The sequence below is a fragment of the Myodes glareolus genome, chromosome 9, assembly GCF_982192425.1.
Source record: "Myodes glareolus chromosome 9, mMyoGla1.1, whole genome shotgun sequence".
NCBI classification, from domain to species: domain Eukaryota; kingdom Metazoa; phylum Chordata; class Mammalia; order Rodentia; family Cricetidae; genus Myodes; species Myodes glareolus.
Window position 1 is genome coordinate 38,202,069 of NC_142034.1, and position 24,250 is coordinate 38,226,318.

The following is a 24,250-nucleotide window of genomic DNA, read 5'->3' on the forward strand; positions in this document are numbered from 1 at the left end:
AGGTTTTTCTTGATTTTTTAAATATAAAACAACATTTATTTATTTATTTATTTGAGTTTTTAGCTGGGCTTGGTGGCCCATACCTCTAATTACAGCATTCTCTGCATTCAAGATCAGCCTGGTCAACAGAAGGAGTTCCAGGATAGACAGGGCTACACTGAGAAACTTCCTTGAAAAGCCATAGATGATAGACAGACAGGCAGGCAGGCAGGCAGGCAGACAGACAGACAGACAGAGTTCTTATATCTTAAGGAAAATGTGCTTTTTCCCTTTAGACAATAGTACAATAACATGACATACTTACTGATATTCACACCCATTTACTCCCTGCTGATGTAGGAGATCCTTCCTCAAGTCCCTGCCAATGCTCACCTGAAGGACTTAGATGAAGAAATATTTGATGATGATGACTTTTACCACCAGGTATGAATTTTGTATATTCTTCTTTTGTTAAAAATGAGCCAGATTTTTGCATTTTAAGTCCACTGGTAGCATTCTCTGAATGAAAGGTGATTCATTTTGAATAAACAAGGAGTTAGAACTCCTATATTTGGGATTGTCTTAAATGGTGTCATTCTGGTTTGTATTCTTTGGTTTTGCGTTTTTCTGCAGTTATTTTGTGAGCACTGCTCTGGTCTAAGTTATCTGTAAAACAATATAAGTTTCTTTGAGTCATTTATTTATTCTGTCTTCCGCTGGGTGCTTTTTGTTTATTTTTGTTTTTGAGACAGAGTCTCACTGTGTACCAGGCCAAGGCAGCCTCAAACTGGTAGTACTGCTTCAGTCTCCTGAGTGCTGCGATTACGTGTGTACTGCCACACTGGCCGTTGAGCCAAACCTTTCTTCTCCCACTCTAGGTACTAGCCATCAAGAGCTAGAGAAGCTCAGGCTTGCACATGCTAGCTAGGCAATCACTGGGATCCTAGGCTTCTTGAGTTACATTTCTGATTCTATGACCTAATTCAGTCTTTCGTTGTGTTAAAAAATTATTTTTATTTTCCTGTTTGTATGTCTGTTTACTATGAATGTGCTTAGTGCCGAAGGAGGCTGGAAGAGAGAGTATCAGATCTCTTGGAACTGAACTTGGAACCCACATAGACGGTCCATGTGGGTGCCGGGAATTTATCCCCAGGTCCTTTCCAAGAGCAGTAAATACTGTTAGTCATTGAGCCACTTCAATCAGCCCTTTTATTGTAATTTTTGTGTGTATTTAAATAAGGTTAGTATATATTAAAATGTAATCTACTGTTACTTTTTCCATTTGTCTAATATTTTAAAAGATATAATCAGTAAAAATTGACATATGGTCCAGTTCTCAAGTTTTTATTTTCTTCTTGTTGTAATTGTTTATTTGTTTTGGTTTTTTTGAGACAGCTTCTCACTGTGTTAGCCTAGAACTTGCAGTTCATCTGCTTCTACCTCCCATGAGATACAGGAGTATGCCACATATTCTCTCAACCTAGTGCTTGTCTCTTCAGGAGAGTTTCCCCAATTTTTCTGACATTATGTGCTTTCCTGATACTCTTTTTAGTAATACTGGTGCTTGTTTAGATGAACTAAATGTTTGAGATACTCTAAAGGACTACAGTAACTTTCTATATTCCTGAATCTCTTGATAAGCCATATTATTAATGAAATATGCTTCCTTGCCCAGTGGAAAGTTGAGGATGCTCCTTACCAGTGATGTCTGGTTTTTGTTGAGCCATTGCTTATCAAGATAAGACTTTACTCTGTTAAATGTTTAGTTTTTCTCAGAGAATTTGCAACAATTTGTTAAAGCTTTATTCATGATAGATTTACTGCACATATGAATATGAAGTAAGAAACCTCTTAGGAAAATTATAAGTAAAACAAGAACAGGTGATCTGTATTGGGAATGCTTCTCACTTGCCATGTAAAGAGAGACTTATTTTAATCTTATTTATTTAAATTGTTATCTGTATATTTGTGCACATTCATAGTGTAACCATGTAGTACCTGTGTCCAGAAAAGGGTGTTGGACCTCAGTCCCATGGAGCTAGAGTTACAGGTGGTTTTGAACTGTCTGATGTGGGTGTTAGGAATCAAACCCCAGTTTGCTACAAAAGCAACAAGTACTCCTGCCTTCCTGAGCCCTCTCTCTAGCCCCATTCACCCTCCCTCCCCACAAGACAGGGTTTCTCTTTGTAACAGTCTTGGTTTTCCTGGAACTTGCTCTGTAGGCCAGGCTGACCTCAAACTCACAAAGATCCACCTGCCTCTGCCTCTTGAGTACTAGAATTAAAGGCATGCACCACCACCACCCAGCTCAACCCCATCATTTTTAATATTTGATTAAAATTATTGCCGTGAGTGTGAAAAGTATATTGAGGAGAGAGTATTGGCTTCAACTGCCCCAGTCAGGGGTCTTGATTCTTTTCTTTTTCTCCTGTTCTTAAACACATTTGTCAGAAGGACAGGAAACATTCTGGAGAGTCTAAAGATGTGCTTGATATAGAATATTAATGCTAGCTAATTGTGTGAGATCAGGGGAGAGAATCAAAAAATGTTCTAGTCCTCATTAATTGAAGAGTACATTGCTGGAATAAAAGTGCATTGTGAGTTAAATAGTCTAAAGAAGGTAAACTGAAATTGCTGGGAAGAAATCAGTTCCACTGGCAAGATCAGGGGGGTCTTGAAGATTATTTCCCCCTTATTTCTTTGTTTTCCCTTATTTTTATTTATTTATTTAAATTCTGAAAATATGTTTAAGGAATAGCATTACTTGATTGGTTCTTCATCCTAATTAATAATTTTAACTTCAATAAATTCTGATTTCAGAGTTATGACTAGTCACATCTTAGCTTTTCCCCTTTCTGGTTAATTGGGGTGCTGAGGTTAATCTAAATTAAAACTTAAACTAATAGAGGTCAGTAAGGCAGCTGAAACACCTGAGTGAAACAAATGGGGCTGCCAGGCACAACTTTATCTTGGCTGTTTCCCAAGAGGGAAGTGGCAGCAAATTGGAGTTGTTTCAGCCTTCTGTAAAGGTGAATGATGGGTGACACTTGTTAATGTACAGCGTCTCCGGAAGCATTCCAGATTGCTTTGCTTCTGTACCAACTGCTGCCATCCTTGCACACTTGGTAGGAACAGGACCAGTTGCCAACATCTGGTGGCACAGCGAGGCACGGGTGCAAGTCTTGAAACCCCACAGATTCTAAATATGGTGCTTAGAACTGTGCAAGCTTTAATCACTTACCACTCTTTGGCAGCAGGCGACGACAGCTTATCCTACCTCGTACATCACATCCTGACATCTGCTGAGCTGCAAGGCAGCTGCACATTCATTTTCTTTTCTTGCCTTTTCTCGTTTCTTCTTATTCATCTCCTACTCACTGCCCCTTTACTCCCCCAGTCTCCTCCCTTCAGTCTCCCCCCCCCCCATGCTGCGTGGAAGAGATGATCTGTAAAGATTACTGCTTCATTGTGTGCAAGTAATTGTGGTGATGCCAGACCCTTGACAGACACAGCGTAGCACCTGTTCTGCTGACCTGGTTAATTTCTTCTGTTGAGTGGGATTTGCCAGAGATTGAAACTGAAGCCAATTCAATGATAAGGCTAAAGAAAATGGCTGTATGTTTTCTGTCACCTCCCAATTAAATTGGCTTCATAAAGTGCTTTCCTTTTTTGTCAGGGTAGTGAGCCTGAGCTAAGTGTCACATTCAGAAGGGGTACAATGTGTTACAATAGGCCTGTGAGTTTCTTTCTTTTCTTTTTTTCTCTTTTGTATTTTTAAAATATGGTCATGTGGTTGAGGAGATAGTGAATATAATACATTTCTCACATACATACCCCTTTTTAACATACTTGAGGCAAAACTCTTTGGGGCCATGTTTTGTAAGGAAGAGATTATACCACATTGAATTTTAATGTTCCATTGTAAGGTTTTAAAGGCTTACTTGGTTAATTCAGGTATTATGAGGCTGTGTGAATACCCTAACTACTGAGAATGTGATGTCTAGGGTCAGCCCCCCCCACCTGCTCACACATCCACTTTCATTTCCACTCTTTGTTTCTTAATGGCTCTTGATCTTTAAAAGCATTCCTACTTTATTTAATAATAATGGTACAGGTATAAACATGCACACACACATACTTATACACTCATGCATATTTATACATAAAAATGGGGGCTCTAAGTGGCATTATAAATTTTTTATTTCTTTCTTTCTGTCTGTCTGACTGAGGCAGGGTCTCTTGAGCTCACTATGTAGGCCAGGCTGGTCTGGAACTCACAGAGATCCTTTTTCCTCAGCCTCCTGAGTTCTAGGATTGAAGGCAAATGTCACCATGCCAACTTAATTTTGTTTATTTTCCTTTTTAAAATTACTTTTTTAAATTGTTTTTTTAAGATTTATTTATTTATTTATTTATTTATTTATTATGTATACAACATTCCTTCCATGTGTGCTTGCATGCCAGAAGAGGGCACCAGATCTCATTATAGATGGCTGTGAGCCACCATGTGGTTGCTGGGAATTGAACTCAGGACCTCTGAAGAACAGTCAGTGCTCTTAACCTCTGAGCCATCTCTCCAGCCCACTTTTTAAAATTGTTATAATTGTGTTAATTATTTTTCTGTATTGCCATGACAGACCACTCTGACTGAAAGCAGCTTATGGAAGAAAGTGTTTATTTGGGTTTCTGGTTCCTTTATGTAAGGAAGGCATGTCAGCAGGCAGGCAGGTGGAGCACAGAGCTAAGAACTCTCACATCCTTAATAATCAAGCATGGAGCAGAACAAACTGTAAACACAGCAAGGCTGTATACTTTCAAAGACCTACTGTAGTGATGATGTACTTGCTCTAACAATGTGACACCTCCTAAACCTCACCAAATCAAGTGCTTAAATGTCCAAGCCTATGAGAAAACTACTGCAATACTAATTTATTATATTTGTGTGTGTGTGCTTGTGCACTACAGCACATATGTGGACAACTTGCAGGAGTTAGTTCTCTCCACCTTGTGCATCTTACGGATAGAACTCAGGTAGTCACATTTGACAAGTGTCCTTACCTAACACTGAGCCATTTCACTCACTTGAATTTTCTACTTTTGAGACAGCCTCACTGTGTCTGGATGGCCTGGACCTCTCAGTCTTCCTACCTCAGCCTCACTAGTGGTTTACAATTTTATTACAATTGTTTATTTATTTTGTGTCTGTATGTGGGTATTATGCGAGTATATGCATGGTCCATATGAGGAGGCCAGAGGACAACTCACCGGAGTAAGATCTTTCCTCCCGCCCTATGGATCCCCAGGGGTCAAATTCAGATCATTAGACTTGGCTTGGTGGCACACACTTTACTTCCTGAGCCATCTTGTTGGCCTAATCATACCATTTGAAAGAGTCTTTTATTGTAGTTATTCATTTATCTATTTGTATGTGTGAGTGAGTGTGCACACACATAGGTGGCTGAGTACAGCTTTGCATGTGTGAGCTCAGATTGTTGGACTTGGTTGCAAGCACTTTCACCACTCAGCCATCTTGCCAGCTTCTGGTCTTAGAAGTTTTAGAGCTGAAAGACTTAGAAGAAGAGTTTTAAAAGTTAAGTAACCTCCAAAAAAAAAAAAAAAAAGCAAATGGCAATATTAGCCTCAATCTCCAGGCTGCCTAGACCAAATTTTGTTTTTTAGATGTACTTTTATTTCTTAAATATTTCATTCTTGAGCCATAAAAAAAATTACAGCTTTACAGTTTTCAGTTTGTAAATAAATACACTCTGTTTTTTTAGGCCTGGAAGAAATATTATGTTGTTAGAAAGTATTTTTTTTCTTTAGAAGGCAAATGATGTATTAAACTCCTGTTACTAAACAATTCTAATGAAAAAATTAGTTTTATAGTTTTAAGACTGGTTTGTGTGGAAGCTAGATGCTGAAGGCGTGGTGTAGCTGGCGTGAAGGCTTTATGAAAGGCTGAGTCCCTTCTGTAGGAAAGCAGTGCATATTTCCTTTGGAATGAATTGGTTTGCATTTGGTCTGTCTCTTGTCAGAGCTCATCCTTAAAGACAACTTCACAAAACATCATGTGAACATGAAAGATGGTCATTCAGAAATGTTTTCAGTACCTCTTTTTCATTTTCATGAGTCTGTCTGCTACTTTTTTTTTTAAAGTGCTACCTACATCACCACCACTTAAGGTTTTCCTTTTGTTTGCTTTTTTAAATCCTGGGTAGTTTTTCCTTGATGAACCCGAATTCTTTTGGGGGGAGATTTTTGTTTGTTTGTTTTGTTTTTCAAGACAGGGTTACTCTGTAGCTTTTGGAACCTGTCCTGGAACTAGCTCTTGTAGACCAGGCTGGCTGCAAACTCACAGAGATCCACCTGGCCCTGCCTTTCGAATACTGTAATTAAAGGCATGTGCCACTACTGCCCAGCTTTTCTGGGTAAGCCTGAATTCTTAATGATTTGGGCACAAGTATTCTCTGAGCACTGTTTATGTCCCAGCCACCTGGTGTAGATGGGTGGTTGACAGACATCTTTATTTGATCCTTGTAAGATTTGGTGTTATAATGTGATTGCCCTTAACAATAGCTTTATAAAGTGACTGGACTTCTCATATCCTAGACCTCAGACTAGGTTCTTGTCACCTCGTGAGTTATTTTGTTCAGAAAGCCCTAATTGAACTTAGATGTTGCCAGATCAATATCCAGATTCTTAAGGGTTCATTAGGATTTTGTATGTTGCTTCCAGCTCTTTTTAGTTTTGATCTGGTTTGTCTTGTTAATTTGAATCTTGCCAGGAATATCTAGAGAAAGGCATAATAGGCTTTGCTTTTTTGGTGATCCTTTTGGTAGGTTAGATTTTTCCTTTTATTTACCATTAGGACATGTCTAGAAAATGACCTTGCTACATGCTAGACCTCTGTATCCAAGATAGTTGATAATTCTGTAAACAAGTAATTACTGATTTGATGAACTATTAAAAGTTGATCGAGTTGAGAAGTAGAGAAGTGATAGGTTGTCTGACAAGATGGCTTTTCTTTAATTAACTTCGTGAGTGATTAATATGGACAGTTGCTGTGGTTGCTTTAATTGTATGCATTTAAATGGAAATAAAAATAAGTGGCATCTCAGGTCATCGTTGAAGTTAATGGCAGTGCAGTCCTCTTACTGTTGGCATGCAACTTCCCAGTGGCCCAACTAATGGTTATTAACATGTTAGGACGTCTGATAGGAATCTGTTCTTGCTCTTGCCAATACATTAGTGGAGACTAGATGCCTTTTACAAGAGCAGTCTTTTGTTTTTAATTTTATTTTTAAATGTTTGTATTTGGGATCTGGATAGTGTCTCTTAAAAGGCTAATGAAATTTATTGCACACAGAGAACATGCAGATAAATCTGAAAATTGACATGGCTGAAGGTAAAACAAAGAGCTAACCGTTTTGTGTTTGGGGGACATAGTAATAATGCTTTTTAAAAACACTGATTAGCAATGTCCAATTAAATTCTAATGATCACAAGGTTATTTTATGTCCTGTGTGTAAGAATTTTATTTGCAATACATGATAGCTTGTATACTGTCTCTTTAGACATTTAGCATTAATAATGCTGTCATTATTATTGTCATTATTGAGAGCCAAGTATGGCATCAGCACCAGCCTTTGGTCACTAGCTTGCATTATCGTGGAGGCTGCTATAGAACAGAAGGACAAAGGTTCTTTTTACTGACTTCAATTTTGCTTTCTTGAGCCGGAGTCTGGTGTAGCCCAGGTTGGCCTTGAATACTCAATCTTACTGCCTTTACCTTGCAAGTACAATGATTACAGGCCTGTGGCACCACACCCAGCAAAACCAGATTTTAAATGCCAGGTCCAGAAGTCTCACCAAACTACAGCATGAAGGGAAAGTATATGACTGGATCTTTTACCTTGGAATGCCTGGAATTCTTTATGGAGACCAAGCTGGCCTTGAGCTCACAGAGATCCTTCTACCTCAGCCTCCTAAGTGCTGGCATTAAAGGAGTACATCACCATACCTAGCACCTTTATTTCTTTTGGTTCTTTGTTTTAAAAAGTATTAGATGTATGACTTACATACCACTGCTTTTTTCATTAAAGGCAAAACTGTAGAACAAAGTTTAAGCAATAAAATTTATTGGACTAGGCAGGAAAGAAGGAAGATTAGCTTCGAACTGTTGAAGAAACTTTCTTAAATATAAATGGTACCATGAAAGTTTATTAGGCAAATGTGTGGCCAGAACTGCTTGGCTTATAGCTATAAGGTCAATATATACTGACTGCATATAAATTAAATATAGGATCCTAGCAGTATTTTTGTAGGTGCAGGTGAAGAATTTAGTACTTCTCAAGAAATAAGAAATTACCTCCTCACTTAGATAGGCATATTGACTTGGTACTAAGTTCTGTTTAATGTATTCTTCCTTCAGAGTAACTTAAAGGGAGAATGCTCTAACAAAGAAGAGGGTAAGTTAATAATATCTTCCAAAATGTGTGTGCATTGTAGATCTAAATTTGAACATAATTAGCCCCAAAGAGTGACTGGGGAGATCAGTCCTCACATAGAATCAGAACATTGAAATGCAAGTCTTCTTAATTCCAGCTTGATTTTTCAAGACAGGTTTTCTCTGTTGCTTTAGAGCCTGTCCTGAAACTCACTCTGTAGACCAGGCTGGCCTCAAACTCCCAGAGATCCACCTGCCTCTGCCTCCTGAGTGCTGGGATTAAAGGCGGGCAGCAGCACCACCCAACCCAGCTTGGTTTTCTTTGTAGTGCATTATGCCGCCTTTTGATTGGACAAATTTGAAAATCTACTTGAGAACACTGTAATGGTTCACATGTATCATTTTAATGCAGCTATGGCCATTCTGTTAACATTTATTGTGCCAGATGATGGATTTATAGAGGCTAATCTGCTGAAATTCCCTCCCACAGATTTTCTAACAAGAGGGAAGTTCTCTGTAATTTTGTGTAGTTGCGTAGCTCCTCTTTCAAAATATGACTTGAGCTAGGTGAGGTTGTGCATACATTTAATCTCAACACATGATATTAGAAGCAGATGAATATCTAGAAGTTGGAGGGCAGCCTGGGAAACACAATAAGACCCCGTCTCAAAAAAAAAATTTTTTTTTTAAACCTGAATACCAGGTATGCCTTTAATCTCACTATTCAAGAGGTAGAGTCAGGCAGATTTATGAGCTTAAGACCAGTTTAGTCAAATAGCAAACTTTGGAGCTAGTCAGGGCTAAATAGCAAGACTCTGTATTTGATTAATAATTAATTCTTTATTTTCAAGAATGCAGTCATTGTTGGAAACCAGATTTTAAGAGGAATCTTCATATTGATGATGATGTTGTCTACATTTTGGTTGTTTGGAGTTTTCTGTAATTAAAAAAAAAGGAGAAGAAAACCCTATATGTTGTGAATAGTGGCACGTGCTTGTCATTTCAGCACTCTAAAGCCTACAGTGGGAAGATTGTGAGTTTGAGGCTAGTGAGCTGCATAGCAATCCCATCTTTAAAAATAAAAAACAATGCCTTCAAATTTCTTTTTCCCATTCATTTATTCATTCAGTCAGTAAAAAAGCAAGTATTTGAATATTTACTGTGTGTTTATTAAGAAATTCCTGTTTTAGCTCTTCTAGGCTCTTCAATGTAGTAGCCATATCTAATGAAACTTAAGGATTTTGTTGTTACTGTGCAGTCTCTGCTATGTTGCCTAGGTTTCCCTAGAATTTACTGTAGGTGGAGTTTTCCTGTCCCACAGCCGATCCCAAATAATCACTCAGAGGCTTAATATTAATTACAAGTGCTTCGCCTGTAGCTCAGGTTTATTAGTAACTAGCTCTTACCTGTTAAATTAATCCATATTCCTTATTTACACTCTGCCATGTTGAAGTACCTTTATTAGCATGACACATTCATCTCCTGCATTCTCTGTGTCTGGATGGTGATTCCAGAGTCCAGAGTCTACCCTTCTTCCTCCTAGCATTCTTCTAGTCTGGCTCTCCTGCCTAACTATCCTGTTCAGCTATTGGTCAGTCAGCTTCTTTATTAAACTAGTGAGAGTAATACATGTTTATAGTGTACCAAAAGATTGTTTGACAGCAGTTTGCTCTGTAACCCTGACTGTTTTTGAACTCATGATCTTCTTGCCTGAACCTTCTCAGTGCTGGGATTTCAGACATATGCTACCTGATGCTAAGCAAGTTTGTTTTGATTATTAAAATAGAACAAAATTAAAAATCCAACTCCTCAGTCACAGCAACCACATTTCAAGGGTTGATTGGTGGCCTATGCTAGAGTCTACTGTGTTGGGTTCTGCAAATATGGAACATTTTTTTCCTCTGAACTTTCTCTCAGGGCTCTATTGGAGACTGGAAGAAAACAAAGCTCCTGTTCTTATGATAGGATGAAGCAGGGAAATACAAGTGCAGCAAGGCAGAAAGTGATGGTTGCTGGCTTTCTTGTGCATTCCAGGGGATAGGGTGGTATCTGAGTAGAGCCTGAGAAAAGTCACCAACAACCATGCAAATGTCTGAATGGAAAGTGTTGCAGGGAAAGAGTGACAAGTGCAAAAGGCTCTTAGGCGGAGACTACCACAACCTAGGAACATCAAGGGTAGAGTAGACAGGAAAAAATAGAGCTAGGTCCTGCGGGCTCTTCTAGGCCACTTGTAGACTTCAGATGAGAGTGAGCAAGAGTCCATGAGAGGAGCCTGAGGTGGGTAGCATGAAAGGTTGATATTTTATAGGGTTACTCTGGTGGTCATGCTGAAAACACGTACAAAAATATAAGGGACAAGGGAGCAAATAGAGAATATGTAGGAAGCTTGTGGTAGTACATGCAAGAGATAGATAGTTTCTTAAGACTAGGATGACTTTGGAGGGAAAGACTTTGGATTGAGGAGATAAGTTGAAGACTGAGCTGAGGATTTGCCGATGGATTAATTTTATGTGGAATATGAAAAGATTAATGAAAAGTGACTAAGATTTCTGGGCTTTGCAATTACAAGGATGAAGTGCTATTTGTTGAGATGGGAAAAAAGAGTGGTGAGTTTGGAGGAGAAGCAAACTTAGTTTTGGTTATAAGAATTCCATTCCTCCACCCTGTCTCCTCTTCCTGTAGACCTTTGTTCACATTTATTTGGTTGTGTGTGTGTGTGTGTGTGTGTGTGTTAAAAGACTTTTTATTTATTGATTGATTGATTGATTGATTGGTTTTTCAATGGATAGGGTTTCACTGTGTAACAATCCTAGAACTTGCTTTGTAGACCAGGCTAACCTTGAACTCACAGAGCTCCTCCTGCTCCTGCTCCTGCTCCTGCTCCCTGAGTGCTGACATTAAAGGCATGCACAATCACCACCCAGCTAGATTTTATTATTTTTATTCTTGTGTGTGTATTTGTGTGTGTGTGGGTCTATCTATACACATGAGTGCTATTGCCCACGGAAGCCATAAGAGGACATTAGATCCCTGGAGATGGAATTACAGGCAGTTGTGAGCCATACCACATGGAAACTTCACTCCTCTGTAAGAATAGTAGGTACTCCTGATCACTAAGCAGTCTCTCTATGTCTTTTTTTGATTTTTGAAACAAGTTCTTGCTATGTAGCTCCGGCTGTCCTTGAATAGCTCCAGCTTGTCTTGATCACTAATTGATACAGGAAGGCTCAGCCCAGTTTGGGTTATACTATCCCTAGGCAGCTGATCCTAAGCTGTATTAAAAAAAGAGAGATAAGCATGAGCTAGACAATGAGCCAGCAAGCAGTGTTTCCCCATGGTTACTGCATCCAGTTCCTGTCCTGACTTCAGTTCAGTGATTAACTGTTTGTTAACTGGAAGTACATTCCTCACAAACCCTTTGTTTTCTGACTTGATTTTGATCAGTGTTAATCACAGCAGCAGAACAAAATGTGAGACTACCATATAAAGGTGAAAGGAGAGAACTGACTTCACATTGTCCTCTGACCTAACTTGTGTGTTATGGTATCTGTGTATATGAGTGCACATGTGCACAAATTTAGAGCCAGTAAGATGTCTCCACAAGTAAAGGTGCTTGTTGCCAAGTCTTAAAACCTGGAATCAGTTCCTGGCACCCACATGGTAGAAGAAGAGAACCAGTTCCTGCATGTTTTCCTCTGTCCTGCACAAGTGTATTGTGCCATGCATGTTATCTCCCCCCCACATATATGTGCATACTTACACAGAGTAGATAAATTAAAATAGCCAACATTGATGCAAGTGACATTAAAGAGTCATTAGAAGTCCAGTGTCATTTTAATACCATCAGCAGGTAGAACATTACAAAGAAAGAAAACAAACCAGTATTTCTTATGCATATTGATATAAAAGTCAGCAAGCTTAGGGATGAGTGTGTGATTCAGTGATAGAGCTTGCCTACCTCGTGCAAGACCCTGGAATTTATCCTTTGTTCTGTAAAACCAAAAGTCCAAAAATTCAATCCATCAGTATATTAGAAAGTATATATTATATACAGTGACCAAGTGGTATTTATCCAAGCCCAATTTAAAGCAAAATATTAAACAAATATAATACATTCTATCAATAATGTAAATTAGCAAAACAATTATTTTGATAGTTGCATAAATAGTATTTAACATCTTTTCATGAGAAAACAATCAGCATACATTTAACTGAGTGTTCTGAGTGTTCGTCTGAGTGTTCTGTCTTATCTCCAAGATTGGGAGGTACTAGGAAAACAGTCTCAGAAGACCCTAGAGTTAGGAGTCAGCGAGTTGGTAAATGAGTGCAGGCACAAAGGCCTGTTTCTCCAGTAGCCATGTGGCACTAGTTGAGTTCAGATACTGGTATTTAATGTAATTGATGTTTTGCCAAGGAAATACAGACACAGGATCCCTTCTCTAGAATTCTGGGATGAAAAAGTTCCCAATGGTAACTGTGTTTATGTGGTAAGCTTGCTATGGTGCAGCACCTTGTCAAAATGGTTCTCAATCCATAATCTTACTTATCCCATTCCTTCATTACTGTTGGTGATTGCAAATCGGTACATTCACTCTAGAAATTAGTGTGGAGAACCTTCAAAAAATTAAAAGTAAATCTACTTTACTGGGCTGTAGTGGTGCCCTCAGGAGACAGAAGCAGGCAGATCTCTGTAAGTCTGAGACCAGCCTGATCTACAAAATGAATTCCAGGATAGCCAGGACTGTTACACAGAGAAACCCTATGTATGATTGTGGTGTGTGGGGCGGGTGAGGGTGGGGGAATCTACCATATGACCCAGCTATACTACACTCTATAACATGGCATCCTACCCATGTTCATTGCTGGTCTCTTCACACTAGCCTAGGAAACAGATACAATATAAATGCCCTTCAACTGATGAATGGATAATGAAAATGTGGTACATGTACACTGTGGAATACTATTCGACTGTAAAGAAAAATGAAATCATGAAAATTTCAAGTAAGTGGAATTAGAAATTAGATTGAGTGAGGTAACTCAGACCCAGGAACACACGTGTATTTTACTTTGGAGTGCTGTCCAGCTTGCTGAGGCATTTATGCTATATGCACTTTGTTTTGTTTCCTTCCTAAAATTCTAAAACTTTTGAACTCCAAGATTCCATCCCTAGTAAGGGGTTGTGGATCTGTATAACAAAGGCACAGCCTATAGGAGAGTAGAGGATGTATGTATACCAGGAGAAGTTGTCCTGAGGAACCATGGGATCATTATTTGCCTGATAAGGAAGGTTGAGCACTGGAGAAGAGGATGAGGGATACTGAAAAGATGGCAGAGTCAATAGAGTATTGATTCTAGTGGAGCTGAAGAATTATTGGCATCTGAAAGCTAGAAGGGGGCTGTGAAAAGAGAGTTTGACTCTGCTAGGCTTTTAGTCCTTAACGAAACGTAATTACAGAACACAAATTAGTTCTCCCTCTAGTTTCTTATCTGTGAATCCTCCAGCTTGGTGTGACTGCTCTATTCTTTCAATACAAATGATAGATTATATGATACTATTAAAAGAAATATTTCTAAAGTGTCCAGAAATAGTCAGCAATTGAGTTATAGCCCAAAGGACACCTCCCACCTTTATAACAGATTAAAATGTACTTAACAAAATATATATCTGGGGACCAAGAGGCCAGAATGTTTGCAATGGGGACTGTTGTAAAACTTAACCAACAGCACCTTCACTCTTTGCTACTTTTAGCAAAGATTTGAAAAAAGTAGATTGATGCCATTAAGTTGTTTTTACTGTAGTAGGAAGGAAGGAAAAGCAAATTGCCAAGAAGTTCCCTAGCATTCAAATTGCTGTGTTCATACATCAGAGCCTGGTGCTGGTTGTGATTTTCTTGCACTTCTAGTAAATTAGTAGACAGTAAAACTCTCTATATTATGTCTAAAGAAATTTATGGGTTCTGATAGGAAGATTTTCTGTTCTGACTAATAAATTTTAAGCCAAGTGGCCAAGCATGGTGAAATATTATGGCCTTTGAAAACAGTACCACTTCATTTGGCGTCTAAACTTGTCATCTTTCCAAATTCTAGTCCAGGTACAACACAACTGAGTCAAAGTAAAAAAGATAACTGAGTCCTTAAAGACCTAGGCAGGGAGAGACTTAGGCAGCCTTACCCCCTGCTTTTGACTATACATTCTCTGCCATAGTAACCAAAGGTAAATCATTCTTCAGAATTAAGATGTTTCTTGGAATTTATCCACTCATTCTGATTTCCTTCTGTTCTGTTCTTTATTTACTCCTAATGTAGTTTTTCTATAAAAGCTGAATAGTTTTTGTACTGTTTCTAGGGTGACTTCTTACTACTTGACTCAGGAAAATGCACTGAATGATAATGTATGAATGGCATTCATGCAGGGATAAATGTAAAGATAACTATGTTCCCTGCCCTCAAGAAGCTGATAGCTAAGTATAGCAGATGTTGTAAACAACAGAAATGCTTACTGTGAGGGCCTATTAAAGAATACAGAAGAAGGAAAGAACACTAATGGTTCTAAAGGCGCTAGGAAGAAGGAGCTAACTTTTGTTTGAGCAGGATAGTGAAAGAAGAAATTTTAGGCGGTAGAGTTAATTGAGGAGTAAGTGAACCCTGTGGAAAGAAGTTAGAGAAATATAAACCCTGTGGGAAATGAATCATTTTATGTTGAACTTACACTCCAGGTGCACACAGAAATTCCTTCCCAAATATTTAAAATTATAGTATATGCAAATGTATTTTTCATGAGCCTCAAGATGTGGACCTGGCAGGAATGGAAAGCAAGTGCGATTGAGGTTTTTTTGTTTGTTTTTTTTTTTGTTTTTTGAGACAGAGTCTATGCAGCTCAGGGTTGCCTTGAATTTGCTGTAAGAGAGGGTACCCAAATCTCTTTATTCTCCACTTTTCACCTCACTGCTGGAATTACAGGCCTTGATTCTGCTTTTGTACCTCATAGGGTGAGGGTCTGAACACACAGAAGTTGGTCTGTGTCTGTGTACTAGGGAGAAAGGTGTTAGGTATTCTTCCCCTCCAGTAGAACAGCTAGGTTTTTTAGCCTTTTCCTTCTTCAGGGTCTGTGTCTAGGGACTTTGGAAGCCTGAGAAGTGGGAGCAACTGAGATCACAAATGTAGAAAGCCTGGGAGTATGTGGCCTTAAACCCAAATTCTTTAGAAAATGGCTTGGCCTTTTGACAGCATGCTAAGAAAGTTCATTGGAGAAAAGAAAAGTTTTTTCCACAAGAGGAACAATTGGACATCCACTAATGAAAGAGTAAGGGTGGACCTCTCTCTGCCTTTCTCTCATATACCACACACAGAGTTAGCTCAGAATGGATCTTATAAACTGGAAAACTCTTAGATTAACTTATAGGAGTAAATCTTCATGACTTTGAGCTACATGATGATTTCCTATATACAACATTAAAAGTACAAATAGCAGAGGAAAAATAGATTATATCAAAATTAACAACTTACTTAGTTAAATGATACCATCAAGAAAATGGAAAGATCTTCCCCTTATAAGGACATAATACACAGAGTTTAAGAGCCCCTACACCTTGATAACAACACAACCCAGCTTCATTTGTTTTAAGATTCTCTGTGTGGGAGTGAGTGTTTTGTCTGTACACTGTGTGTTTATAGTATCCTTGGAGGCCAAAAGAAGGCATTGGATCCCTCTGAGATTGGAGTTACAGATGGTTGTGAGCTAAGGTGCGTCCTGGGGACTAGACCTGGGTCCTCCTGAAGAGGAGCCAGTGCTCTTGACTACCAAACCATCTCTCCAGACCCCATCAACTTTAAAATGGATAAAGAATCTGAATAGACATTTCTCCATGGAGATACATGGGTAACCAGTAAAACAGGAAGATGACCCACATGGCTTGTCATCAGGGACATGCATATCCAGATAACAGTAAGATATGACTTCTTACTCTTAGGATATCTGGAAAGAAACCAGTGCTGCATTACCTTACTTAATAACTATCCATGGATAATATGCTGATGACATTTTATTTCTTCTGAAATTTTGAACCCAATCAGCTAGACAGGCAGATGGATCAGTTACATCTTCTCCATTGGGAGTGACTAAGAAGAGTTGTATGAAATTCTTAAGTCATAAGGATGTATACCAGGGTGTGTGTAGAACACAGAGTACTTGTGAGCAAACACAGTACCAAGTTGGTGCTTGAATGGCGGCTGCTGCTGATCCTCTGCAGTTGTGCGACTCTGGTTTCTAGCCTTTGTCAGGAGTGTGGTGCTCTCCTCCAGATGAGGCAGTTCTGATGTGCTGGAGCAGCCTTCCCTGAGCACTTGCTCCCCAATGGCCAGGACTGTCCAGATGCAAGGGATTAGGGGTGATTAAGAAAACTAGGAATAGTGGTTGTAATCTCTTATGTGGCTGGAACAAGATAGGGCAGTAAAATGCAGTCATTTCATTCTTTTCTGTTCATTAAAAAATTATTATTATTATTAACCTCTTCCCTCATCTATTCGCCGGCCTTGCTTCTCACAGAACATTGACTAGGAAGCAGAGCCCATTTGCGCTGAGCCCTAGGGCAGCTGTTTACTCAGCAACCGCGTTACACAGGTTTACCATGTCGTGTGTCTGTGTAGCACTGGATTTGGATCTTGTATTTAGCTGCCAGAAGTGACTGTGATGAAGTGGGAGAGATAAACTGATAGATTGGCTGCCAGGAAGATGTTGGGAATCAATCAGATAAACAGGGTAGAGAAATAGCTTGCTGTTTTCTAGCGATAATAAACCGGTGGCCTCTGGTCCCTGCATTTTTAAATGTAATTGCTGTGGTAATAATGCCCAAAATAAGCAAATGAGAAAACTTCACAGGAGGATTTTTAATTGCGATTGAGATATCCTTTCCTTTGTGTGGTAAAGCTGTGTCTTATGGAAGTGGATATTTTTATAGATTTTACTTCTTCAGTGCCTACTTACGTTCACAAATGAAAATTAGAAACTAAACTACTTTCATAGGAATTTATTTCTTCTCCATCCTAGCACAGGCTTCAGCCATTTAATTTGGTGAAATATCTGTATTACTATGACTTACCTACAAAATAATTGCTTGTTTTTGTGAAGAAACAAATTTTAAAGACAAACCTGTATTATTGATAGATGTTTAGCAGGAACTAGTTTATTTTAGATTTCTCTGAAATGTCTGGAAACCTAATTTCTGTTTTCATTTCTTTCCTTGTAGTACTTATAGCAGAGATGACACCAAATTTATTATTGCAGCTTAAAATTCTTGTCTTTTAATGTTTTGACACCTTTACACTGAGGATTCTAAGGTCCTATGCAGGTTCCTAAGTGTGTGGAAGGTATAGATTGAGATTGTTATTGGATGCAGTGGAGTACCAGGATTAAGAGGAGAATGGGCGAATAACATTAGAACCCCCACGGAGTTAACCCAGCAGGATGGAGACACAAATGACTTCTTAGTTCCTCCAGACTTTGACTATGTGTGTGTGTTTGTGTCATGTCTGCTTAGGTCAGTTGGTGTCACTGGCATAGCAGAGTACAACTGTATAAAGCAAGAGGGTGAAGTCCACACTCTTTATTATTGACAGTCAAGACTGCCACTAAGGGAAGACTTTCTGAATCCTGGGGTTGTAGTTCTGAAGTTAACTTTACACCATTATCCCACTGGTTGGAAGCTGATGCATTTCCCTTTCTGTCCACAGCCCTTCCTACCTGACCTTTTAAAAATTATCCATTGTTGATGAGACAAGCAAAACTGGTTGTAAAAGCAGTAAGAGGAATGTTGCTCGCTCATTGATTCATTTGAAACAAACTGTGTACCATAAGTCATCTAAATGGATGTCTCTTCTCAGCTATTGTGATAGCTACCTTTGAAAACTTCATAAATATAAAAGGGCTCATGGAAATTCTCCCTTATTGACTGTAGTTTAAGAGTGGTCATTATGCCTTTCAGAATTCCTTCTGTGTTCTTTTAAGCCAGATGCTGCTAGGAGATGATAATAACTCAGTTGTTATCCTTTTTCCTTAGCTCCTTCGAGAACTCATAGAGCGGAAGACCAGCTCCTTGGATCCAAATGATCAGGTGGCCATGGGAAGGTAACTTAGATATATGGTTTTCTGTTCATTCATGCTGCCTATGTAGTAGTTTCTCCCATTGGGTAGTCTCAATTCAGCCTCCAAGGCAGTGACTGGTCCTATAATTACCAGTCTTTCTTATGCTCTTCATTTCTTAGTATGGGTTGTATTTATATCCATAGCAATCTTTACTAAGGCTGTTGTTCCCATGCATCATCTTGTGCTTTGAAAATACAAAGGGCATTTAGAGTGCTACCTTGTGAGTGGTGTGCATTTAAATAACCATGAGCATGAAAAGAAACAAAAACTGCAGATATCAAAAAGAGATTTTGGACAGAGCAGCATTTTGAATAGGCAATGAAAAATTAGTGTTGATGGAGTAATTTTTTGAATTTTGTATTTGAATTTTCATATTTGAATTTTGGGACAGGATATTGTTGATATTTCCCATATCTTTGGAATGTTGTAGGAGTGTTTTCTATATAGTTAATGTGATAGAGCAAATTGCATTTAAGTGGTGATTATATTGTACATTTATCTGACTTTACAATAAAATAGATTATGGTAATTAAGATTATATTAAGATTACAGTAATTGGATTTCCCTAGATTCTCCCCCCCCCCCACCGTGTTGAGTTTTCCTTGTGTGAGTCAGGTAAAGTGACTAGCTGCTACTGTAATTTCCCGTTTGCGTTTGCTCACAGGTGCAGTTTGTGGAGATCTTTAGCTTGGTTTCAAATCCCTTATTTGAAAAATAAGTTCCCAGATACATAAATCCTGTGTGGACCCTGTTCCACATAAACCAGCTGTGAAAAAGGAGTCAATCTAGGGAGCTTGAGACTGATGAATATTGAATAAAAATATTTATTGTATAATGTTTCTTGTATTTTTTTATTTTTTTAAAGGTAATAAAATTACCTTTTTTAAATTTTTTTAATGGTAATAAAATTACAATCAGTCCAGGTGGTGGCACACATCTTTTAAATCCCAGTACCTGGTGTACAGAAGCAGTTGGATCTTTATGAGTTTGAGGTCAGCTTAGTCTGCCTTTTTTTTAAGCATTTTTTTTAATTGATTTTTATTGAGCTCTATATTTTTCTCTACTCCCCTCCCTCCTTTAACCCTCCCCCAAGGTCCCCATGCTCCCAATTTACTTAGGAGATCTTGCCTTTTTCTACTTCCCATGTATATTAGATCTATGAAGTCTCTCTTAGTGTCCTTATTGTTGTCTAAGTTCTCTGGGATTGTGGTTTGTAGGCTGGTTTTCTTTGTTTTATATTTAAAAACCACCTATAAGTGAGTACATGTGATAATTGTCTTTCTGTGTCTGGGTTACCTGACTCAAAATAATGTTTTTCTAGCTCCATCCATTTTCCTGCAAAATTCAAGATGTCAGTTTTTTTCTTTTGTGTAGTACTCCATTGTGTAAATATAAGACATTTTCCTTATCCATTCTTTGGTCGTGAGGCATTTAGGTTGTTTCCAGGTTTTGGCTATAACAAACAAAGCTGCTATGAACATAGTTGAGCACATGTCCTTGTGGCACGATTGAGCATCCTTTGGATATATACCCAAAAGTGGTATTACTGGGTCTTGAGGAAGGTTACCTAATTTTCTGAGAAATCGCCACACTGACATCCAAAGGAGTTGTACCAGCTTGCATTCCCACCAGCAATGCAGAAGTGTTCCCTTTTCCCCACAATCTCTCCAGCATAATTTGTCATCAGTGTTTTTGATCTTGGCCATTCTTACAGGTGTAAGATGGAATCTCAGAGTTGTTTTGATCTGCATTTCTCTGATGACTAATGATATTGGACATTTCCTTAAGCGTCTTTCAGCCATTTTAGATTCCTCTGTTGAGAGTTCTCTGTTTAGGTCTGTACTCCATTTTTTTTTTTTAATTGGGTGTGTTCTTTTGGTGACCAATTTCTTGAGTTCTTTGTATATTTTGGAGATCAGACCTCTGTCTGATGTAGGGTTAGTGAAGATCTTTTCCCATTCTGTAGGCTGTCATTTTGTTTTGTTGACTGTGTCCTTTGCTTTACAGAAGCTTTTCAGTTTCGGGAGGTCCCGTTTATTAATTGTTTCTCTCAGTGTCTGTGCTGCTGGGGTTATATTTAGGAAGTGGTCACCTGTGCCAATGCATTCAAGTGTACTTCCCACTTTCTCTTCTGTAAGGTTCAGTGTCAAACTCTCACTGTTTGCTGATGATCTTATAGTTTACTTAAGCGATCCCAAAAATTCTACCAAGTCTGCTTGTCTTAAAAAGTAAAAATAAAAGAGATTATATTGAAGGAGGGGGAAAAAAGAGTACACATACTTAAATATTATAGATAGAATATAATATTATTATATATAGAAAATACAAATTAAACAAGTATAAGATTAGTGAATAATTAAGAGCAGATGACCCAGGTTTGGTTCCCAAAATTCACAAAGTGGAAGGAGACTCCCATGAGTTGTCCTCTGACCTCTGTACATGTGCCATAGTATGTGTGGGCATGAACAAGTGAGTGCACACACATCTAGATAAATAAATAAGTGTAAATTTTTAATTAGAAAGGAAAATTAAAAAAAATACTGAGTATTAGAAAGGGAAAATTAAAGTTAGAAAATTGAGCTAACATGGTGGTGTGTGTCTTTAACCTCAACATTTGGGAGACAGAGGCAGATTCGAGGAGAGCCAGGGCTACATAGGGACTTTGTCTCAGGAAACCAAAAGAGAGAGGAGGGTGATGAGAATGTAAATAAAAAAATCCTCCCCAATTGATTAGTCACTTTGGCCCAAGACTATCTTGAGGAATTTGATGTAGGTTGCTGTTTTTTTGTTTTTGTTTTTGTTTTTGTTTTTTTGGGGTTTTTTTTTGTCTACAGGGTTGTTAGTGAGAAAAATTACAATTTTTCAATATTCATAGCTGTTTCTTTGGGTGATGTTGCATAACATGGCTTGTGAATTTCCCAGGCAGTGGCTTGCAATCCAGAAACTACGAAGCAAGATCCGAAAGAAAGTAGATAGAAAAGCCAGCAAAGGAAGGAAACTTCGGTAAGTTTGTGGGAAGCAAATGTGCTTTGTTGCTTCTCTTTTGTTTTGATTGTCCAGTCTTTCTTTCTCTTGACCTTTTAACCTTGATTTTGTTTTTTGAGACAGGTTGACCTTGAACTAAAAGTCTCCTGCCTGAGCCTCTTGAGTGTTAATATTCTGGCATATTCTTCCACACACACCACTGCTCACAATTCTGTTTTTTTTATGGATGCTAAAAATAACAAATTGATGTGTAAATGTTTTTATGACCTTTTTTTTACTCTAGAAAGGAAATACAGTTTATTGAATGTTCTGTTGTTGTCAATGGATGTATAAAATACATTAGTGTTTCCCTGAAAGAAATAATTAGAAAACAAAGGAAAGGTGATTATTTTAGCTTTGAAAAGACAAAGTGAAAGACTTCGAAAATGTTAACAGTATACTTACATGAGATAAAGAATATAATTTTTATGGGCAAATAGAAGTATTTTTGATGTATGACGACGCTCCACTCTGCGCTAATAATGAGTCTAAGGAAGGTACAGACAGGACTGGAGAGATGGTTCAGTGGTTAAGAGCACACACTGTTCTTACAAAAAACAAGTTTGTTTCCCAGCAGCCTTATCACGCAGCTCCAGGGGATCTGATGCCCTTCTGACCTCATAGAGGTACACATGTATACATAAATAGATAATAGTAGAAAATACGTTTTTTAGAAAGAAAGATAGAGACAAAAGACAGAGCAAGAGAGTAGGAACTGACATTTCTATATTTTTAGATTTATATCCTGAGGCTAGAGTGGGGTAATATCATCTGACAAAACCTCAGTGTCAAAGAATCTGCTGATAGTTCAGGTGCATGCCAAAAACCATCTTTATATGTATGCTTTTAGATAGATATCTAATCATCACTAGAGAGCCTTTCTTTTATTAGATTTCCTTTAGACAGATATGGATCTGTCTTACTTTTGAATGTCTTCGGGCGATGCATGCCTGTAACCTCAGCACTCAGGAGGTGCAGTCAGGAGTATTGTAAGTTGGAAGCCAGCCTGAACTACTAGAGGGAGAAAACAAACTTCACAAAAACAGATTTCATAATCACTTTACCTTGTTCGGGATTTAACAAGACTGACCAGGAAATGCTGATTCAGCTTTGCAGAAGTGCACAGGAGCTACCACTCTTCTTACATTTCTGCCAGAACTGTTAGAATCTTTCCAGTTTTCTCCTGTGTTGAAATGTGCAGCTCTTGTGCTTCTCTGGGCATTTTTACTGTGTAATTAAGAGGGTGATTCGAGCCACACTACCTGAGTTTGGGTCCCAGTTCAGACAGTGACTAGTGCATACTTTGTGAGACCTTAAACTCTTTATGCTGGTTTCTTCATTTGTAAAATGGGCATGATAACCACGTAGAACCAGTTTGTGGTGGTGAGACTAAATGAAGAAGTATGTGGAGCTCTCAGAGTAGCGCTAGGTTCCTGGTAAGCATTGTAGTATTGACCGCCATTGTAGCTGTTACTGTTGCTGTCATTCTTCTAAGACTGCTGGGTCAGTCGGCCACCCTAGTGCTTATTTCCTTCCTCAATTCCATTCCTTTTTCTGTACCGGTCTGTCTATTTTTACCCATGGGGATTTAAAGAATGTTACTAACAGTATGTTATAAATGGCAACTGTATTCTTTATTGTTAGTTCAGGTTACACTCTAGGACTGTGTATAAGACTAGTTTACTGGGGTCTCTCCAGAAGAAGCAGTTGGAAGATGTGGGTTCAAGTCTTGACTCTGTCTGGTCATACTATTTTGGATCTTTATTCTCTATTCCTCACTGTTTTCATTTATTAATTAAAGGAGATAATCCCTTCTTGATAGATTTGTTATGGGTATTAAGTGAACTAATGTGTAGATATCTAGTACACAGTAAACATTCTCTTATGTTTATATAATGGTGTTTTTCTTGGGAATAAATTATGTCTTTCAAAGAATTGAGAGAGGCCAGCTGTGATGGTATAATCTGTAATCTTAGCACTGAGGAGGCTAATGCAGGAGGATCAAAAGCTTGAGGCCTACTTTGGCTACACAGGCCTTTTTTGGCTTCCTAAAAAGTAAAAAAGGAGAGGGAGGAAACAAGAAAATATTCTACAGTTTTGTTACTGTAAATTTTTTTTAAAAGATTTATTTATTTATTATGTGTATATCACTCCTTCCATGTGTGCCCACATGCCAGAAGGGGGCGCCAGGTCTACATTATAGATGGCTGTGAGCCACCATGTGGTTGCTGGGAATTGAACTCAGGGACTCTTGAAGAGCAGTCAGTGCTCTTAACCACTAAGCCATCTCTCCAGCCCCGTTACTGTAAATTTTTAAATTGTTAGAGCCAAGAGCTGTATGTACGCTTTGTGCTCAAGAATAGTTTTACTTTATCCTTTCAGATAGCTCAACCTCACTACCAACTGCAATGCCTTGTAGATAGTAGTCAGTCAGAAAATGCCTTGGATAAAAATGATGATAATACTACAGTGATTGGCTGTGACTGTAAGCAAAGCATAGATTTAAAAACCTGGATCTGGAAGTGTCACCTACCAGCAGTGTGCCTGCTGAGGATGCATGAGGCTCTGCTTTCAATCCTTAGAGGAAAAAGAAAAGTCAAGGTTGGTATTGGAAAGCAGGTACTCTTCTGTTATGTTAAATTGAGAGCATGGGACTGCTG

At 38.5% G+C, this 24,250-nt stretch overlaps 1 protein-coding gene across 1 annotated transcript in view; it reads left to right on the forward strand.

Annotated features, from left to right (window-relative positions):
* Positions 1-24,250, forward strand: part of Aatf (apoptosis antagonizing transcription factor) — a 97,733-nt gene that overhangs the window by 43,681 nt on the left and 29,802 nt on the right. The window contains exons 8-10 of the mRNA XM_048446713.3: positions 340-423; positions 18,481-18,548; positions 21,489-21,569. Of these exons, the coding sequence (XP_048302670.3) occupies positions 340-423; positions 18,481-18,548; positions 21,489-21,569 (233 nt within the window). The remainder of the gene's footprint in view (positions 1-339; positions 424-18,480; positions 18,549-21,488; positions 21,570-24,250) is intronic.